Source organism: Bufo gargarizans, chromosome 6, assembly GCF_014858855.1.
Source record: "Bufo gargarizans isolate SCDJY-AF-19 chromosome 6, ASM1485885v1, whole genome shotgun sequence".
NCBI lineage: Eukaryota > Metazoa > Chordata > Amphibia > Anura > Bufonidae > Bufo > Bufo gargarizans.
This window is the reverse complement of record NC_058085.1, coordinates 237,259,783-237,280,235: the sequence shown is the minus strand read 5'-3', so window position 1 is coordinate 237,280,235 and position 20,453 is coordinate 237,259,783. Positions and strand designations below refer to the sequence as shown.

Below are 20,453 nucleotides of genomic sequence, written 5' to 3'. Positions count from 1 at the left end.
ATCCAGCTTGTAGTTGTGGTAATCCAAAGGCTTTTATTCAATAATCACGTGAGTATAAAATCCAGGTACAAGAAAGCAGGTCTACATGTTTCGGGCACAATTCAATTTTAGCCCTTACTCATGGTATTTCTCCTGATTCGAGTGAAGGAGTTGTTCCGTGCTACACAGTGGAATCCTCGGCAGGTGAGAGCTGCTCAAATCTTTGACCTTTTTTATATATGGGTATAAATATATATATATATATATATACAGTACAGACCAAAAGTTTGGACACACCTTCTCATTCAAAGAGTTTTCTTTATTTTCATGACTATGAAAATTGTAGATTCACTCTGAAGGCATCAAAACTATGAATTAACACATGTGGAATTATATACATAACAAAAAAGTGTGAAACAACTGAAAATATGTCATATTCTAGGTTCTTCAAAGTAGCCACCTTTTGCTTTGATTACTGCTTTGCACACTCTTGGCATTCTCTTGATGAGCTTCAAGAAGTAGTCATCTGAAATGGTCTTCCAACAGTCTTGAAGGAGTTCCCAGAGATGCTTAGCACTTGTTGGCCCTTTTGCCTTCAATCTTCGGTCCAGCTCACCCCAAACCATCTCGATTGGATCAGGTCCGGTGACTGTGGAGGCCAGGTCATCTGGCGCAGCACCCCATCACTCTCCTTCATGGTCAAATAGCCCTTACACAGCCTGGAGGTGTGTTTGGGGTCATTGTTCTGTTAAAAAAAAAAATGATGGCCCAACTAAACGCAAACAGGATGGAATAGCATGCCGCTGCAAGATGCTGTGGTAGCGATGCTGGTTCAGTATGCCTTCAATTTTGAATAAATCCCCAACAGTGTCACCAGCAAAGCACCATCACACCTCCTCCTCCATGCTTCATGGTGGGACCCAGGCATGTAGAGTCCATCCATTCACCTTTTCTGCGTCGCACAAAGACACGGTGGTTGGAACCAAAGATCTCAAATTTGGACTCATCAGACCAAAGCACAGATTTTTCACTGGTCTAATGTCCATTCCTTGTGTTCTTTAGCCCAAACAAGTCTCTTCTGCTTGTTGCCTGTCCTTAGCAGTGGTTTCCTAGCAGATATTCTACCATGAAGGCCTGATTCACACAGTGTCCTCTTAACAGTTGTTCTAGAGATGTGTCTGCTGCTAGAACTCTGTGTGGCATTGACTTGGTCTCTAATCTGAGCTGCTGTTAACCTGCGATTTCTGAGGCTGGTGACTCAGGTGAACTTATCCTCCACAGCAGAGGTGACTCTTGGTCTTCCTTTCCTGGGGCGGTCCGCATGTGAGCCAGTTTCTTTGTAGCGCTTGATGGTTTTTGTGACTGCACTTGGGGACACTTTCAAAGTTTTCCCAATTTTTCAGACTGACTGACCTTCATTTCTTAAAGTAATGATGGCCACTCGTTTTTCTTTACTTAGCTGCTTTTTTCTTGCCATAATAAAAATTCTAACAGTCTATTCAGTAGGACTATCAGCTGTGTATCCACCTGACTTCTCCACAAGGCAACTGATGGTCCCAACCCCATTTATAAGGCAAGAAATTCCACTTATTAAACCTGACAGGGCACACCTGTGAAGTAAAAACCATTTCAGGTGACTACCTCTTGAAGCTCATCAAGAGAATGCCAAGAGTGTGCAAAGCAGTAATAAAAGCAAAAGGTGGCTACTTTGAAGAACCTAGAACATCCACATGTGTTAATTCATCGTTTTGATGCATTCAGTGTGAATGTACAATTTTCATAGTCATGAAAATAAAGAAAACTCTGAATGAGAAGGTGTGTCCAAACTTTTGGTCTGTACTGTATATAATAAAAAAAAGATATATAACATAATATAATACATAATACTTATACACTTATACATACCAGAGGTTATTGTGATCGTTAATAAACCATAGGTTTTTGTGATCGTTAAAGCACCTATTTGATGAGAAGGATAATTGATCAATAATTGCTTGGCTCCAGAGGCAGTATGGTTTAAGTCATAATGTAGTATGATGGTGTGTGTATATATATAGGTGAAAGGTATGGGGTTGGGGATGTACAAAAAGTATACTAATAATACCAACATCCAGTGAAGTGGTGTTTTGCACCAAGAAGGTACCGCATCTGTACTTATCTAGTACATGTCCCCTCACTAAATACAAAGGCAGACTTCTTAAGCAGAATTTCACTGAGGTCAACAGAATGGAGCCTAGAAAAATATGTTTTTTTTATCAGATTACAGATTTATGGGGTTCTCCCCAGGTGGAGCCGTTTGCCTCAGCAGAAAACACAAAACTAAAAAAAATTATCCCTAAACCCCTTTGACGGAAACATAGGAGTAGACGCGCTGTCGCAAAAGTGGGACTTTCAGTCGGAATATGCCTTTCCTCCTCTTCAGCTAGCTCCCAGGGTGCTAAAAAATATCCATCTTGACAAGGCCCATGTGATTTTAATAACCCTTCTGCGGCCGAAAAAGCTGTGGTTCCTTCTTCTGAAGCTCCTGTCAGTTCAGATCCCATGGATTCTTCCCTGGAGACAAGATCTGTTGTCGCAGGGTCCAGTCTATCATCCCAAAGTGGAAAGGTTACAGCTGGCGGCTCGGAACCTTAAAGGGTGACATTGAGGTCCACGGGCTTATTATCGGACGCCATAATTAACACCATGGCGGCTAGCAGGAAAGAGGTTACTTCCAAGATTTACTCTAAAGTCTGGAGAAGGTTCTATAGTTAGTGTACTCAATCAGGGAACTCTTCTCAGAAATTTTCCATTCAAGCAATTTTGGGATTCTTGCAAACAGGATTTGAGAAAGGGCTGCGTCTGAATACCTTGAGAGTACATACAGTCAGGTCCATAAATATTGGAACATCGACACAATTCTAACTCACCGGTGCGTTCCTTCTTTTTTAGAATGTTCCAAACAGTTGTTTTGGCCACGCCTAATGTTTTTGCTATGTCTCTGATGGGTTTGTTTTGTTTTTCAGCCTAATGATGGCTTGCGTCACTTATAGTGACAGCTCTTTGGATCTCATCTTGAGAGTTGACAGCAACAGATTCCAAATGCAAATAGCACACTTGAAATGAACTTTGGACCTTTTAACTGCTCATTGTAATTGGGATAATGAGGGAATAACACTCACCTGGCCATGGAACAGCAAATTGTCCCATTACATTTGGTCCCTTAACAAGTGGGAGGCACATATGCAAACTGTTGTAATTCCTACACCGTTCACCTAATTTGGATGTAAATACCCTCAAATTAAAGCTGATAGTCTGTAGTTAAAGCACATATTGTTTGCTTTATTTCAACCATCCATTGTGGTGGTGTATAGAGCCCAAAATGTTAGAATTGTGTTGATGTCCCAATATTTATAGACCTGGCTGCATATCAGCATTAAGTTCGGTGTTTGATGGAAAAAATTGTGGACCACCCATGGGTTATGCGTTTTTTTGAAAGGGGCAGATAGGTTAAGACCCTTCTTAAGACCTACAGTCCCTCCCTGGGATCTTAATTTAGTTCTATCAGGTTTGACAATTTCCCCCTTTGAACCCCTTTCAGAAGCCTTGCTGAAGTATATTTCACTTAAGACCCTATTTTTGGTAGCAATTACCTCAGCACGTAGAGTAAGCGAGAGCCAAGCTCTAAAAATAGTGGAACCATTCTGTATAGTTTTCCCGGACAGGATTGTTTTTAGATTGGATAATTCCTTTCTTCCTAAAGTCGTATCCAATTTCCACAGACAGGAGGAAATTATTATTCCATCATTTCAGATCCAAAAACAGAAGGGGAAGAGAAGTTTCACAGACTGCATGTGCGTAGGGCTATTTTGTTCTATCTAGAAACCACAAAGCCTTTCAGAAAATCGGATTACTTGTTTGTACAATTCAGTGGGGCACATAAAGGTCACAAGGCCACAAAGAATTCCTTGTCCAGATGGATAAAGATGGCCATATCTGAATCCTATAGGAAAAAAAAAAAAAAGAGATGTATATTTATATATACTGTAGGTATGGGTTGTATATAGGTGGAGGTATGTGTTGGTGTGAATGAAGAAAAAAAAAAAAAAGGAAAAGACTCTCTAGGCTGGAGGAGGAGCCGGAGGAGGGTCAAATATATTCTTCCTGTCCCCACCTGGATGGAGGTGGGTCATTTCATGGTATGCCGTCATGGAGGATTTATGAAAAGGAAATTACCGGTAAGTAATATGGTTTTTCCTAAAATGGCCGCTGCACGTGTTAGGACATGGAGCAAATAACTCTGGGATGCAGCCAATGAGCAGCCAGCCCCTGTGATGTCACAGCCTTATAAATTGCCTCAGCCATCTTGGATTCAGCCATTTTCCAGTGTACTTAGTGCAGGGAGAGACGTCAGCAGGCACTAGGGAAAGTTGTAGAAAAGACTTTAAAACTTTTTTTTGTCTGAATAGAAGTTCAGGGAAAGATCATTAGAAGTGTAGGGAAAGGATAGGGAGAAATTATTGTACAGGGTCCAATAGGGGATTATACAGCCCGGGTAATAGGAGCGATTACACCTTGCTGCACTGACTGGGGATCCAAATTGCCATTATACTGCTGCTTTTATGTTTGGAATAGATGATACCTCTGTAATTCCAGCAAACCTTTCTTGTTATTGGGGTACAAGTGCTGTGTGATACAGCCATTAACAGGGTGTATTACTTGGAAATATTTGTATGTCTCATTAGCCGTTGTGTGGTGCAGTTATATGTTTTAAAGCATTTTTGGGGTGTATTAGTGAGAAAAAAGGGCTTATTAGCCGTTCAGCGGTGCAGTTATATGTTTTAAAGCCTTTTTTTGTGGTGTATTAGTGGAAAAAGGGCTTCTTAACTGTTCAGCAGTGCAGGTATATGTTCTAAAGCCTTTTTTGTGGTGAATTAGTGGGGAAAAAAAGGCTTGTTAGCCGTTGTGCGGTGAAGTGACAAAATTACAGCCTTTTTTGGGGTGTATTAATGGGAAAAAAGTGTTATTAGCCGTTCAGTGGTGCAGTTATATGTTCTAAAGCCGTTTTTGGGGTGTATTAGTGGAAAAAAAGGCTTGTTAGCCATTGTGCGGTGAAGTGACAAAATTACAGCGAGGACGAGCTACAAAATTACAGCGAGGGCGAGCTACTAGAGGACAGTCAGCAGCTACTGCCCAGCCAAGATCTGGAGGAAACATCTGCCTCTACTTCCAGTAGGCTGGCAAGTAGTGATGAGGAGAGTGGAGTAGGAGCTGGTGTGGCGAGCGGTCAGACTCCTTGCAAAAAGACTGTTGAGGAGGACATCAGTGCCATGCAGACAGTACTCGATGATGATGTAGACAATCGCAATTGGGAGCCGGGTGACGAAGGGGCTTCTTCATCATCGGGGGAAGAGGGTAGCCTTTACTGCCCACTGGGTTAACGTGGTTCCTTCCCAGCCATACCAGCAACTTGGCCAGATGACGCCGCTTCTGCCTCCACGTTCTCACACCGTTGTCCTGCTACAATGTCTGCCTCTGCCTTCTCATCCACCACCGTGTCCTCCACTGCAAGGACAATTCACAGTGCTCCTCCAGCATACCACATGTGTCACGCTGTTCTACACCTCGTTTGCCTGGGCGAACAGATTCACACAGGGGAGGAACTGCTATGTGTCCTTCATCAAGAAATCGAATCCTGGCTTTCTCTGTGACAACTCAAAATCGGAACCATGGTGACTAACAACGGGAAGAACATGGTGTCGGCACTGTGTCAAGAGGGCTGAGCCATGCGCCCTGCATGGCGCACGTGTTTCATCTGGTTATCAAACGGTTCCTAAAGTCTTCCACCCATCTGCGAGACATCCTAAAAATGGCCAGAAAACTTTGCATCCACTTCAGCCACTCGTACACCACCAAACACACCCTCCTTGAGCTGCAGTGGCTGAACAGCGTTCCCCGACATAGGCTGATATGTGACATTTCCACCAGTTGGAATTCCACCCTCCATATGTAGGACCGACTATACGAACAGAGAGAGGGCATAAACTATTTCTTGATGATCCAAGCGGACAGGAGTACTCCCCTGTGTAACTTCGATGTCAGCCAGTGGCAGCTCATGCGTGACACCTGCCGTTTGCTCAGGCTCTTTGAGGATGCCACGTTATTTGTCAGTAGCCAGGACTATAGCTAACAGATGCTGGAGATGTGGCGCCTAGATCTCATGGCCACATGAGCTCTGTGGGTGCTGAACTGGAGGAGGAGGACATTGGAGCACAAGTAATGTGTAGCAAAATGGGTCGTTTTTCTACACAGGTGACAGGAGAGGAGGAGCAGGAGAAGCCGGAGGAGCAAGAGGAAGACGAGGCAGATGACCCAGGCACACTGTGGCAGTATGCAGTGGAGATGGAGGCAGGGAGTCCCTCCTGAGTCACTTGCGCAAATGGCCGCTGCATGCATGGGTAGAGACAGCCGAATTGTCACCATTCGGCAGAGGGGTGACTTCTGGTTGTCCTCCTTGCTACCGGTCCAAAATGGGGGCCTTTTTTACACTCGCTGAGAGGGAGGACAAACTGAACTACTATAGAGACATCCTATGTAGTCAGTTGGACGCTGCCTTTCTGCGCCATTGTCCATCCTCTCGCAGGTCTGACCTGGGGGGGCCCTCTGCGCTCTCGTTCCACTGCCATGGCTGCTGGGGTGGGGGGTAGGAGCAGTACCAACTCCATCAGCAGCAGTTTGAGTCCATGATGAGCAGCTTTCTTAACCCGCCTAGTGAAGAAACTACTCACCAGCAGCACCAGCTAGACCTGGAGCAGAACCTTAACCAGCAGGTGGTGGCATACTTGGACAGCACCCTGCCACCCCACATTGAAGATCCGCTGGACTACTGGGCAGCCAAACTGGATTTTTGGCCACAACTGGCCGAGTTTCCTTGCAAAAACTGTCCTGCCTGGCCAGTATTGTGGCATCAGAGCTGGTGTTTAGTGCGGCGAGGGCCATAGTTAACCCAAGGAGAACTCGTCTGCCCACCCAAAATGTTGAGAGACTGACCTTTGTCAAGATGAGGGTGTGGATCAGCCAGGATTTTCACCCACCAGTGCCTGATGCATCAGATTAGATCATCCATGCTGCCTTACCCAAACCTTGACAAGAGACCAGTTTCTTCTGGCTACCTGCCTCAGCTACTATTCTGTCGCTGCTACCTGCCTGATGCCACACATCTGATGCGAAGTGCTCCTTCTTACACTCACCATCATCAGCGGGTACTGTTATTGCCACCCACCTCCCCACTCTGTCACCGGGTCACTCTGTGGTCTGATACTGCTGCTGCCACCTCCACACTCTGTCATTGTGCAACTCTGTGGTCTCCTCATGCTGTTTCCACCTCCACACTATGTCACCTTGCCAGTCTGTGACCTCCTCATGCTGCTGCCACCTCCACACTATGTCACCTTGCCGCTCTCTTCATGCTGGTGCCAACTCACAACTCTGTCTCTGGGCTACTCGGTGGCATCCTCATGCTGCTGCCACCTCCACATTATGTCGCCTTGCAAGTCTGTGGCCTCCTCATGCTGCTGCTGCCACCTACACACTCTGTCATTGTTCACTCTGTGGTCTCCTCATGCTGCTGCCACTTCACCACTCTGTGGTCTCCTCATGCCGCTGCCAAATCACCACTCTGTGGTATCCTCATTCTGCTGCTACCTCCACACTATGTCAATGGGCCACTCTGTGGTCTCCTCATGCTGCTACCTCCACACTCTGTGATTGTGCCACTCTGTGGTCTCCTCATTCTGCTGCCACTTCACTCTGTGGTCTCCTCATGCTGCTGCCACTTCACCACTCTGTGGTCTCCTCATGCTGCTGCCAACTTACCACTCTGTGGTCTCCTTATGCTCCTTCTACCTCAACACTATGTCACTGGGCCAATCTGTGGTCTCCTCATGCTGCTGCCACTTCACCACTCTGTGGTCTCCTCATGCTGCTGCCACCTTCACACTATGTCATTGTGCCACTCTGTGGTATCCTCATGCTGCTTCTACCTCAACACTATGTCACTGGGCCACTCTGTGGTCTCCTCATGCTGCTGCTGCCACCTCTACACTATGTCACCTTGCCATTCTGTGGTCTCCTCATGCTGCTGCCAACTCACAACTTGGGTCTCCTCATGCTGCTGCTACCACCTCTACACTATGTCACCTTGCCATTCTGTGGTCTTCTCATGCTGCTGCCAAATCACCACTCTGTGGTATCCTCATGCTGCTGCCACCTCCACACTATGTCATCTTGCTAGTCTGTGGCCTCCTCATGCTGCTGCCACCTCCACACTATGTCACCTTGCCACTCTGTGGTCTCCTCATGCTGCTGCCAACTCACAACTCTGTCTCTGGGCCACTCTGTGGTCTCCTCATGCTGCTGCCACCTCCACACTATGTCACCTTGCCACTCTGTGGTCTTTGCTGCTGCCTCATCACCACTCCGTGGTCTCCTCATGCTGCTGCAACATCACTACTCTGTGGTCTCCTCATGCTGCTGCCACCTCACCACTATGTCATTGGGCCACTCTGTGGACTTCTCATGCTGTTCCCACCCTCCCCACTCCATGACTGGGCAACTATTTTGCCTTTTTTGCCTGGTTGACATAATTTATTTGACCCTTCTTCTGATCTGTCAGAAGGAAGTAAAAATGAGCCGCACAGCTGATCCTGTCTATGTAGCACCTGTAAGGCCTGTATGACATGGTCCCTATTTTGCATCAGAATTGGCTTATGATTTGGTCTCCTCATGCTGCTGCAACCTCCACACTCTATCATGTTCCACTCTGTGGCCTTCATTTCTGCCACTTTACCACTCTGTGGTCTCCTCATGCTGCTGCCCCATCATCACTCTGTGGTCTCCTCATGCTGCTGCAACATCACTACTCTGTGGTTTCCTCATGCTGCTGCCACCTCACCACTATGTTATTGGGCCACTCTGTGGACTTCTCATGCTGTTCCCACCCTCCCCACTCCATGACTGGGCCACTATTTTGCCTTTTTTGCCTGGTTGACATAATTTGTTTGACCCTTCTGATCTGTCAGAAGGAAGTAAAAATGAGCCGCACAACTGATCCCGTCTATGTAGCAGCTGTAAGGCCTGTATGACATGGTCCCTATTTTGCATCAGAATTGGCTTATGATTTGGTAGCCAAAAGCAGGAGTGGGTACAAAACATTCCATTCACGTGTCATCTCTGTTTTGGATCCACTCCTGTTTTTGTTTTTTTGGCTTTAGCAATACTGATGGATTACTGACCAAATGCTGACAGAGTGAAGGCGGATGCTCAACATACAGGATCCGTTTTTTGGGGGTTATTGTTCTGACGGATGGGAGGAAAAATAATCAGTAACGTCAACACAAACTTATTGCTGACACCCTCTCTACTCTGTCGGGGGGCTCTACTTGTATAAGCGTTTCATAGAAAAGGTTTTGTAGACATCTGTGTGGAATCAGCTGACGACAGTGTTAAAGGAGTGTGCTTCTTCTTGATGCTAACATTGACCTGTAAGGCTGAGTTCACACTTGAGTTATTTGGTCAATTTTGGCCCTGTAACAGCCCAAATAAGTAAAGTGTGCAGTGATTCTAAGAGCGACGCCTGTCATCTGCATGTCATACTGACCCACAGTATTGTTTAACTACCACAGCAGACTCCCTATGCATGTTACTGCAAGGCACAGTGTTCTACACCACTATACAGGCTCCTCTGTAGCCAGGAAATAGCTATTTTTTTTACGTGATTCGCCACTAATAAATTTGTATTAAATCAAATCTTTACGGAAAATTTGGCGAGCCGGCCGAATCGAATTTTTGAGAAATTCGCTCATCTCTAGCCACAACCTCTTTTGTACATGAAAATCATACCAATGAAAACATCAACTCTTCCTGCTAAAAACAAGCCCTCACATAAGACCAATGCCAGAAAAAAAAACATGGCTCTCAGAAAATGCCACAAAAACATGAGTTTTCCTATATAACCTCCAGCTAGTTGGATACTATACTTCATATAAGATATTCTTCCAAGTGTTATATGACTTACCCTCCTTTCCCTCTCTGGTTGTATAACAAAAAATAGGCATTCTCCTGACTAATCTGCTAATGATGGACAAGAACAGAAAAAAGGTGGCTGAGAGAATATTAAACTTCACCCTAGAGATTATCTACCTGCTGACTGGAGAGGTAAGGAGTTCTGGAAATCATGTCACCTTTGAAGTCTTGTATCTAATAATATATCAAGGACATGACTGGAGAGGTGAAGGGAATAAATACAGTGATATTAGTGTCTCTCTCCATGCACAGGATTATATAGTAATGAATAAGATGACTGAGGAAGGATGGAGAAGGAACCAGCATCCTATCTTGTTGCCTCCACCTCATTTACTGATAGATGGGAGAAACAACTATCAGGAGATCCTGCAACTCACCAACAAGATCAATGAACTTCTGACCGGAGAGGTAAGCGCTGCTGGGAATGATGGGAGGTGGCAGGCTGATGAGTATAGTCTTGTGTGTAAAGGCAGAGGGCAATTATTGGGAAAGGCCTCTGAGTGGGTTTAAAGAATATAAGAAGCCATACTCACCCCCACTGATCCCCCTCCTCCTCCTGTTCTAGTGATTGGCTCCAAAGGCAGCTCCAAATGCATTTTTTTCTCTTAGGCCTTTGGGGTCCATCATGGCTTCATAGACTGGGCTCACCGGAGGATGCTCTGGTACTCTAGTGGGCCAGTCCAACCCTGCATGTCAACACACAGTAAATGAGAAGAGATGCCTAAAACATCCCATTGACTCATTATCTTTATATAGAGTCCCATTAAAACGGTTTTCTGATATTTTTTTTAACTGACAACCTATCCTCTGGATAGGTCATCAGTATCTGATCGGTGGGAATTTGACACCCGGGTCCCCCGCCAATCGCCTGTTTTGGGAAGGCAGGGATGCTCACCAAGCATAGTGCCGTACATAGTATAGTGGCTGTGCTCAGTATCGTAGCTCGGCACCATTCTAGGCCACGTGAACGACGAACTGACGTCACTGGCCTAGGAAAAGCAGAGACAAGGCCGCAGCGCTCACAGCTGTTTTGCAGGGGTCCTGGGTGTCGGACCACCACCGGTCAGATACTTATGACCTATCCTGACCTAGTTTACCAGAGAAGTTGCCTGTGGGACAAAAAGACCATTGTATGTTGAAAATATTTTATCCTGAGGTCATGTATCTTGAGGGTACTACACCACACTTCCTGTGGGTAAGGACATCTGTATACAGCGTGAAAATTACACTTTTGATGCTTCTGTTCATCAGTAGGTTGAGGACACTGAGATATAGTGCATATAGTGAAATAACTTTACAAAGGATTTGAGAGTGGTGGATGCATGGATAAATAATGCTCTGCAACATTTGGGTAGGTCAGCATTGTCCTACTAACAAGGTGTAAGAATGGTGGTCCAGGCCATACCTGCTTCACCTTTTAAAGAATAGTTAGGTTTATCAGGGAGTCTAAGCATGGTATTTTAGCATAACTGTAATTTCTCGTGTCAGATCTCCAGCAAGCTGTTTGGTCAGCTGTGAGAACCAGTGTACAGTTGTGTTAACCCTTTGAGGACCATAAGATTACCGTCATCAATATAAAAATAATTATATTTTTTTCCATTTAAGAATGTATTTGAACAATAAATAAAACCATTTCCACACTTGTATCATTTTTGGGGGAGGAGTTATGACACGGGACAAATGTGACTATTTAGGTCACTTTTAATGGAAGGCCAAATGAAGCTTAATTTTTTTGTTACAGCAACTGAAGTTCGTACACTTCAGTTGCTCTAACTAAGCCATTTCATGAAATAACTGGCAAAAACCATTTGTTGATAAGAACTAATATTTTGACTCAAACAAAAAAAAAGTATTTTAAGTTCTTAATCAGACGATACAGGCAATTAAAAACATGGGACAAATACGTCCCTTGGTCCTCAAAGGGTAAAGACCACTTCAATATTTGAATCTATCTCCACCCATCTTTTACTTATGCAAGTGTACTAAATTCTTTGGGAACATCAATATAATAAAATAGCAGAGTAATTTAACTGTTAACGGCAATCTAAGGGTAAATTGCCAGATTACAAAAATGGTATAAGGTATTGGAGTCCACCTAGAGCAAAGGATCTGGAGGGATGTTCACTGGTAAGGCTACAGTGTTCAATCAAAACTGTCCATTTGGAATCAGATTTTCATAATGATCCTTTTTTTTTATTAAACCCCTTTTTAACTGTATTGTGGTTGACCTTTCATTTCAGGTTAGTATTCAGGGATGCTTAGATTTAACAGTATAAAGTAATTTTATAGCTTGGTATAGAATGGTCAACATAAGTGGCTGGTCATCTCAGGGTATTTAGACCACCTTCTCCTGTGGTGCCTGAGCAATAGTTTCTAGTTCCCTACGTGTGCTGTTGCAAAGGTGTGCTGTTATATTGTTTGACTGCCCTGTTTTTGGTTTTGACCCTTCATTGCCTGACCTGATTTTAGTCTGTTCTCGTATTGACCCTGTGCTACCTGCCCTGACCTTTGACTGTTTGCTGGATTGCAGATACACCGCCTGCTCGAAAATTGTCCTGTCCCTGACTACTGCTTTGCCTGACCCCTCAGTGTTTCTTGACCCCCCCATGAATCAGCAGGCTACTTTGGGTTGTTCCCCTGCAGCAGAATCCGGGTTCCTGTGCAGGGTTTAAAGGTGGAAGACCAGGGGTCTGCCAGGATGACACTCTTAGGATTAGCCCTAAGACAAATCCTGTTTCTGTAGGCACAGTGGATCCATATATGCTTTGTAGCAGAAATTTTTCACGAAAGATACAGTCATGTGAAAAAATTAGGACACCCTTTGAAAGCATGTGGTTTTTTGTAACATTTTTAATAAAAGGTTATTTCATCTCCGTTTCAACAATACAGAGAGATTAAAGTAATCCAACTAAACAAAGAAAACTGAAGAAAAGTCTTTTCAAGATCTTCTGTAAATGTCATTCTACAAAAATGCCTATTCTAACTGAGGAAAAAGATAGGACACCCTTGCCCCTAATAGCGAGTGTTACCTCCTTTGGCTGAAATAACTGCAGTGAGACGGTTCTTGTAGCCATCTACCAGTCTTCGACATCGGTCTGAGGAAATTTTACCCCACTCCTCAATGCAGAACTTTTTCAGCTGTGAGATGTTTGAGGGGTTTCTTGCACGTACAGCCCTTTTCAAGTCACCCCACAGCATCTCAATGGGATTCAAATCTGGACTTTGACTTGGCCATTCCAGGACTCTCCATTTCTTCTTTTTCAGCCAATCTTTGGTTGATTTACTAGTATGTTTTGGGTCATTGTCATGTTGCATGGTCCAGTTCCGCTTCAGCTTTAATTTTCTAACTGATGGTCTCACATGTTCTTCAAGCACCTTCTGATACACAGTAGAATTCATTGTGGATTCTATGATGGTGAGCTGACCAGGTCCTGCTGCAGCAAAGCAGCCCCAAACCATGACACTTCCACCTCCATGCTTCACAGTTGGTATGAGGTTCTTTTCTTGGAATGAAAACATGTCCTCTGCTGTTGTGTCCAAATAATTCAATTTTGGACTCATCTGTCCAAAGAACATTATTCCAGAAGTCCTGGTCTTTGTCAACTTTATCTCTGGCAAATGTCAGTCTGGCCTCGATGTTTCTCTTGGAAAGCAAAGGTTTCCTCCTTGCACACCTCCCATGCAAGTTAAACTTGTACAGTCTCTTTCTGATTGTAGAGGCATGTACTTCTACATCAACAGTAGCCAGAGCCTGCTGTAGTTCTCGAGATGACACTTTAGGGTTTTTGGAGACCGCTTTTAGCATCTTGCGGTCTGCTCTTGGGGTGAACTTGCTGGGGCGACCAGTCCTGGGCATGTTGGCAGTTGTTTTGAAAGCCCTCCACTTGTAGACTATCTTCCGGACAGTGGAATGGCTGATTTCAAAATCTTTTGAGATCTTTTTAAATCCCTTCCCAGACTCATAGGCTGCTACAATCTTTTTTCTGAAGTCCTCTGACAGCTCTTTTGCTCTCACCATGGTGCTCACTCTCACTTCAACAGTCAGGAGCACACCAAACTAAATGTCTGAGGTTTAAATAGGGCAAGCCTCATTCAACATGCAGCGTAACGATCTACTAATTATGTGCACCTGGTGTGATATACCTGTGTGAGATCTGAGCCAATTTAAGAGGGAATACATGTGAGGGTGTCCTATCTTTTTCCTCAGTTAGAATAGGCATTTTTGTAGAATGACATTTACAGAAGATCTTGAAAAGACTTTTCTTCAGTTTTCTTTGTTTAGTTGGATTACTTTAATCTCTCTGTATTGTTGAAACGGAGATGAAATAACCTTTTATTAAAAATGTTACAAAAAACCACATGCTTTCAAAGGGTGTCCTAATTTTTTCACATGACTGTATGAAATCAATCATAAGAGAGGAAGTATACTGTTGTAGGATTATCTAATGCTTCAGGCACCAAATCATTGTGCTCCCTTTAAACACCACAAAGCTATAATCCTATCCTCCTTTTTATTCTGATACTTTAAAGGGTTTTCCGGGATTTTTTTTTACTGATGGCAGAATACTTAAAGGCTATTTGAAATGCAGTGAATTCCAAAGAAGTGAAACAAATCAGACTTAAATGTTTACAAGCTTTAAGGCCAAAAGCTTCTTATACTTATGGTGTCCAGAGAATTCAACAGACTGCAATTTGATGAGGAAAACTTGATGCTTAGGACAAGTGATCTAGGTTCTTTATATTCCTCTCATATGTGTACTAGCCTCCAGGAAGTATATATCTTTTCCAGGGCAAGCTGGATGCGATATAAGAAATCCAGAAATCTGAGTATCCCTATCAAAAAGCTGTTTGCTAAGGGTTTTGGTAAGAACCTGCAGAGAGGTTGGGGCTTCTTAGTCCTGATGAAAGAAAGAAGGATCAAGGGAATTAGACGAAGTTGGCAAAGCTAGCAGCTTCTTGGCCTCTTCATGGAACTCTGCTTAGCATCGCAATACTCTTTAAAGAGGTTATTCAACTCTGATGAACTGATGACTAGGCCTAGGCCCTAGGCCTCGGTGGGGCTGAACTACTCTGGGCTATGTGACCAGTGGTTCTGACATCACTGGCCTAGGGTTAGCAGCAAGAAGGCTGTGGCGCACACAGGAGTGCTGGGGCTTTCTCAAACTGCTGATTGGTGGGGGTCCCGAGGTCCAAATGACAGGTCATCGGTTACAAAGAGTCATAAAACTCTTTTAAGTGTACACTGTTCTCATTGTCTGCCTGTGTACCAAACTTCTGCTTGTTGACGAAATCTCTGCTGCCTGCCCTGACCTTAGCATGTGTACAATATGGTCCATTTGCTGTATTCCCTGACCTTGGATTAGTTTCACAGAATTGCAAAAACTCTGCCTCTCCTGACCTCTGCCTGTTTACAAGTATTGCCTGACCCCTTAGTGCTTTGCACCAGTGTCGATGACCCTAGTGGGTCAGCTGCTACAATTCTGGTGTAAAAATCAAGATAAGCCAACCAATAGTTGATGTACAGTTAGACAAAAGTGTCTAGTTCTGCACCATGAATATCATCCATTCTGAGACCCTTTGATAAATCTGGTGCAGATTAGACCACCTGTCTAATCTTAAGCCATCTACAGGCTTAGTAGATCTGGGCCTTTAGATTCTATTCACCTTTTGTAGTCAAATTACCTATTTCTATCTGTAGCGTAGCACCTTAAAGCCCAAAGACTATACACAGAGTATATATACGGACAGAAGCTTTGACACTGGATTAGTGGTAATTATGTACAATACAAACATAGTTTAATATTTGTATAAAATAGAAAGATGTTTTGCTGTAATAACAATATCCACTAATAGCTGTCTATATTTCAGGTTTCTATGAGGTGTCAGGATGTTACTTTCCATTTCTCCATGGAGGAGTGGGAATATTTAGAAGGACACAAGGATCAGTATGAGGACATTTTTGTGGTGAATCAACCTACTCCCATGTCACCAGGTAAGACGAGACTTTCCATGTTTGTTACTGTACCAATAATTGCCTGATTATCAGTGGAGATGAGGGCTGCGTTTACATTCAGCAGTCACCTCCTGTGTATAGGGAATATCGATCAATAGAGAAATCGCTTGTCCCCATAGAAGATCATTATTCTTGGGCAGTAGATGGCTGGTTAGACAACACGATCTCCTGCACAGAAAATTATATAGGGTACTGGGTGAAAGATGATAATCTTACACTCGTTAATCGGGTAATTGCTGGCAGCTTTTACACAGGCCAGTTATCTGGAATGAGCATTTCTGCAAACACTCATCCCTGATAATTGGATAATTATGGTTTAGTTGTAAAAGAAACTGAAAAAATAGCGTGGTGTTAAACAGGCAGGAAGTGCTCAAACCCATATGCAGTTGTGCATGTGTATACAGGGGAGCAAATCCTGCACTTGTGGCCTGTTGCTAATGGCGATCCCCAGCAAAAAGGCATACAGTGGAGGATGCCCGCAGCGGACCACAAGTACCACAAATGACATCCTACACAAGATAGCAATTATGTGGATATGATCAATATAATAATATTTGCAAAGACAGGTGCACTCTGCGGTCTTACTAAACCCTACTATGGAGGACATGTCTGAGCCCGAGCACCGCGCAAAGGTTTCTCAAGTAGCTCGGGTCCTAACACTCACATCCACATAATTGCTATCTTGTGTAAGATGTTTATTGTGGTACTTGTGATCCGCTGCGGGCATCCTCCACTGTATGCATTTTTGCTGGGGATCGCCATTAGCAATGGGCCACAAGTGCAGGATTTGCTACCCTGTATACACATGCACAACTGCATATGAGTTTGAGCACTTCCTGCCTGTTTAACACCATGCCATTTTTTCAGTTTGTATATAGCGATGCCTGGAGGTTTATAAACTCTAATTTAAATGTGCCAGCTTTCCATCTACAGGCCACATTTTGGTGCACCTGTGAGGCCTGGGCCATATCAGCCAGTCTTGAGTGGGACTCGCAGACTCCTCCCTCCTCCCATTGCAAGCATGGTTACATGCTGGAGGTAACAGGTGAGCTGTTTGTGAGTCGGCCTCATGCTCCTGTAATTTGCCCACTGGCCCCTGGTATTGCCCATACGGCACAGGTAGGTGAGTGTTAGGACCCGAGCTACTTGAGAAACCTTTGCGCGGTCCTCGGGCTCAGACATGTCCTCCTGGTAGGACATGTTGGCTAATCTCTCAATTTTAACATCAGTTTGAGGGTTTAGTAAGACTGCAGAGTGCACCTGTCTTTGCAAATATTATTATATTGTTAGTTGTAAAAGAACCTTCAGAGCATGCTACTTTCCATAACATCCAATCACCCCAAAAAATCGTTGTATGCAGACTTTTAAATGTTTTGCTGGAGAGTAGCATCTGGCAGCCTCTGGTTTGACCCAAAAAAGCCACAAAAATGACACCAAAATGCATTACCACTGTTTGTGAGCCACATTCAGATACAAAATCATCTTTAAAAAATTCACAAATTTATAACAGGCCCATTATGTTGCTTAAGTGTCTTTAAAAAATAGATTTACATTTCTGTTACATAAGGATGTGTGGCAAAACTTAGCCAAATCTGAGGTAATAAGTCCTTCTACTTTTCTGTTGGATGCTGCTTTGTCGTTGACTGAAATAACTGCACTGTGTACACAAGGCAAAGCATCCAAATAAAGAGCTTACCTTGATGATCATATATAAAAGTATTTAAAATATTTTGCAACAATGACAGTCACATCTAATTTATTAAAAGGTGCATGAGCTTTGTGGTTGAACAATAGTTATTTTTTTTTTTTAGACCCACTGTGTCTCTAAATAGATATAACTTGGGCCTACTTTTAAGTTGCCCCCTGCTCTCTACCACTTACCACTTACAGGGATCTGGACTCTGCTACAGGGGAACCACCAGGCTGCTACCTCTTGAAGTAGACTCTTTTCAGTGACAGCTGACCCAGACGGGTCAAGAGACATTGGGGCGTGGCACCCAAGGGACAGCCTGAAGCACAGTAAGTGGACAGACTGAGGTCAGAGCATGGGAGTCAGGCAGTAATCAGGTCAGGCAGCACAGGGTCAGATCCGGTAAACAGGCAGAGGTTGAGCACAAGAAATCAAAATTGAATAATAGCACACCTTTAAAGCAGGGAAACTAGACCTATTGCTCAGGAATGCAGTCATTGACTGGGGACAGATTTAAGTATGTGTGCAGTAGCTTTAAGAGGCATAGAGAGCACATGTCCGTGCCCCAAAAAAGCATGAATTAGCAGAAGGAAGATAGCATGGGACTCAAGTGGACACACATCAGCGGTGGGCACTAACCGCTGGTGATACAGCTCTGCAGGAGAGGTAAGTATTTTGTCAGCCATGCCTACCGAGGGCAGGAAAAAGATGGCAACCCCAGACTGCCAGCATTACAGCCACTGTCACCAATCCTGACAGTCCATGCTGCACAATACTGTGTGAACATGTTGCAAAATGTTCTGCACACTCAAGATTAAGGTGACCGCACTATATGGGGGCATTATAAGTAAGCAGTGCTACCCTCGCAGTGCTAATAATAGGCAGCAGGCATGGTAGTAAGGTGACGGCACTATATGGGGGCATTATAAGTAAGCAGAGCTTCACTTGCAATGCTAGAAAGAAGGAGCAGTCTTGGCAGTACGGTGGCGGCACTGTATGGGGGCATCTGGTACTGTACTGCTTGCCCACCAGTCCACTCATTCTCCTAGACTTGAATGGCTATGCCCCTTAGTAGGCCTCACAGCAGATAGTCTGTCAGTATCCGCTGGTCACACCAACTCTGGGCTGGTATATCCGTAGCCCACTCTGAACCAGCAATGGCTCCCATAGTTTCTTAGTCTCTTGTTTCAGCTATGCTTGGGCCCTGCTGTGCACCACCACTCAGGCTCCCTCAGTCTGCAGCTCAACAGTTTTTCTCATTGTGTCTACATTTGGATCAAATTGCTAAGCATTTCCTTGGCAGGCCCCTCTGGAACTACATGTGGTTACTCCACAATACCGTCTTCTGATACCAGCTCTCTCTTTTTATCAACGCTCCTGCCACCTTTCAGTGTACTGATGCAACACATAGTCCCAGAATTCTTGCCATATTTTCACTGACACATGCCACATCCTACCCCTCCAAGCTGGCAACTGGGCAACTGGTGCCCAGCAATACTCACAGAGTTTGGTGTTACCACCAAATTCAGAGGCATGTTAGCTCTTTAAAAGACAAGGGGTTAAATGGGTGCACAAACATTGGAGGATGCAAACTAGGCAACAATAACATTTAAATCTAAATACACTTTTAATGTAAGGTGGTGAATTATGAGGGTGCCCTCACAATCACCAGGACAAGTTTCATGTCCTCATATGGATAGACAGCCTCAATTAGGACAGAATGGTAAGTCGATTTGGGAGTCTTAAATTTTGCTATTTGATAAATTAGGCTAAAAGTTGGTTTACACTTACTTTTCACGGCTTTTTGGTGCTTTGGTTGAGTAGACAAATGTCACAAAATTTGGCTGAGTTTTATTTGTTTAAATCCATGCAGTTTTCACCAATCTCGGGTAATAACTCTATAATAATTTTAGGCCATTATGTTCCATCACTATAGGTGTGCCTTCTACAGATGAATCCAGTAAGGAAGAAAGACCAGAGAGATGTCCTAGTCCTCTATATTTCAAGCACTTTCCACATGAAAATGTCCCACAGGGTCACCAGGTAGCTAGAGTTACCAGATGCTGTATTGTATATGATGGTGTTTGATCTCTTGTTATGAATTTAATATTGAAATTAGAGATGAGCGAATCTATTGTAAACTAATTGGATTACTTACAAATTTCACAAAAATTCATTTGCCAAACAAATCCAAAGTTTTAGAGTAAAAACAGAACATTTTATTGTGAATATTGGCATGGAAAACCATGAGGGAGGAAGAAGATGGAGGATCACATGACATTAGAGGAAGTGGGGGTGGAGGACTGCCCTAAATCAGCCAATCGGGCAGGATTTAGGAAGGTCATTTGCTGAGAACGACATAGAACGCCATTTTGTGTACAGTTTATGAGCTGGAAGGATGTGTTGGCAGGTCTAACCAAAAGCAGTTGCAGACACATTCCACTAATCGAGCTGTACTAATTAGACTATAGGGATTTATTTATTTATTTTAAACAAGTTTCTACAGTTCATAGGCTTATTGCCAGCATCCCAATAACATACGTTCTGCTCAAAATGCTGAACAATTGAACATTTTTCTTCTTCTAAAAACCAGTTTAAATTTACCATTTGTAATTGGAGATATCAGTGCATTATTAGACGTCGGTCTTAATAAGCCCCTGTGCAATCTACTTGTATTCGTGTTCCCAGTGTTTGCATGTGTCTTTGTGC

The 20,453-nt window shown here is 43.8% G+C and overlaps 1 protein-coding gene across 4 annotated transcripts in view; it reads left to right on the top strand.

The window, feature by feature from the left end:
* The window catches only part of LOC122941331 (gastrula zinc finger protein XlCGF26.1-like), a 64,142-nt gene that overhangs the window by 7,339 nt on the left and 36,350 nt on the right, over positions 1-20,453 (top strand). For 3 of the 4 annotated variants that reach the window (XM_044298466.1, XM_044298467.1, XM_044298465.1), the window contains exons 2-5: positions 10,070-10,173; positions 10,294-10,449; positions 15,910-16,033; positions 19,681-19,787. In XM_044298466.1, the coding sequence (XP_044154401.1) occupies positions 10,093-10,173; positions 10,294-10,449; positions 15,910-16,033; positions 19,681-19,787 (468 nt within the window). In that variant the 5' untranslated portion in view covers positions 10,070-10,092. Of the gene's footprint in view, positions 1-10,069; positions 10,174-10,274; positions 10,450-15,909; positions 16,034-19,680; positions 19,788-20,453 lie in introns of those variants that run through there. The other variant, XM_044298469.1, reaches the window with a different exon arrangement.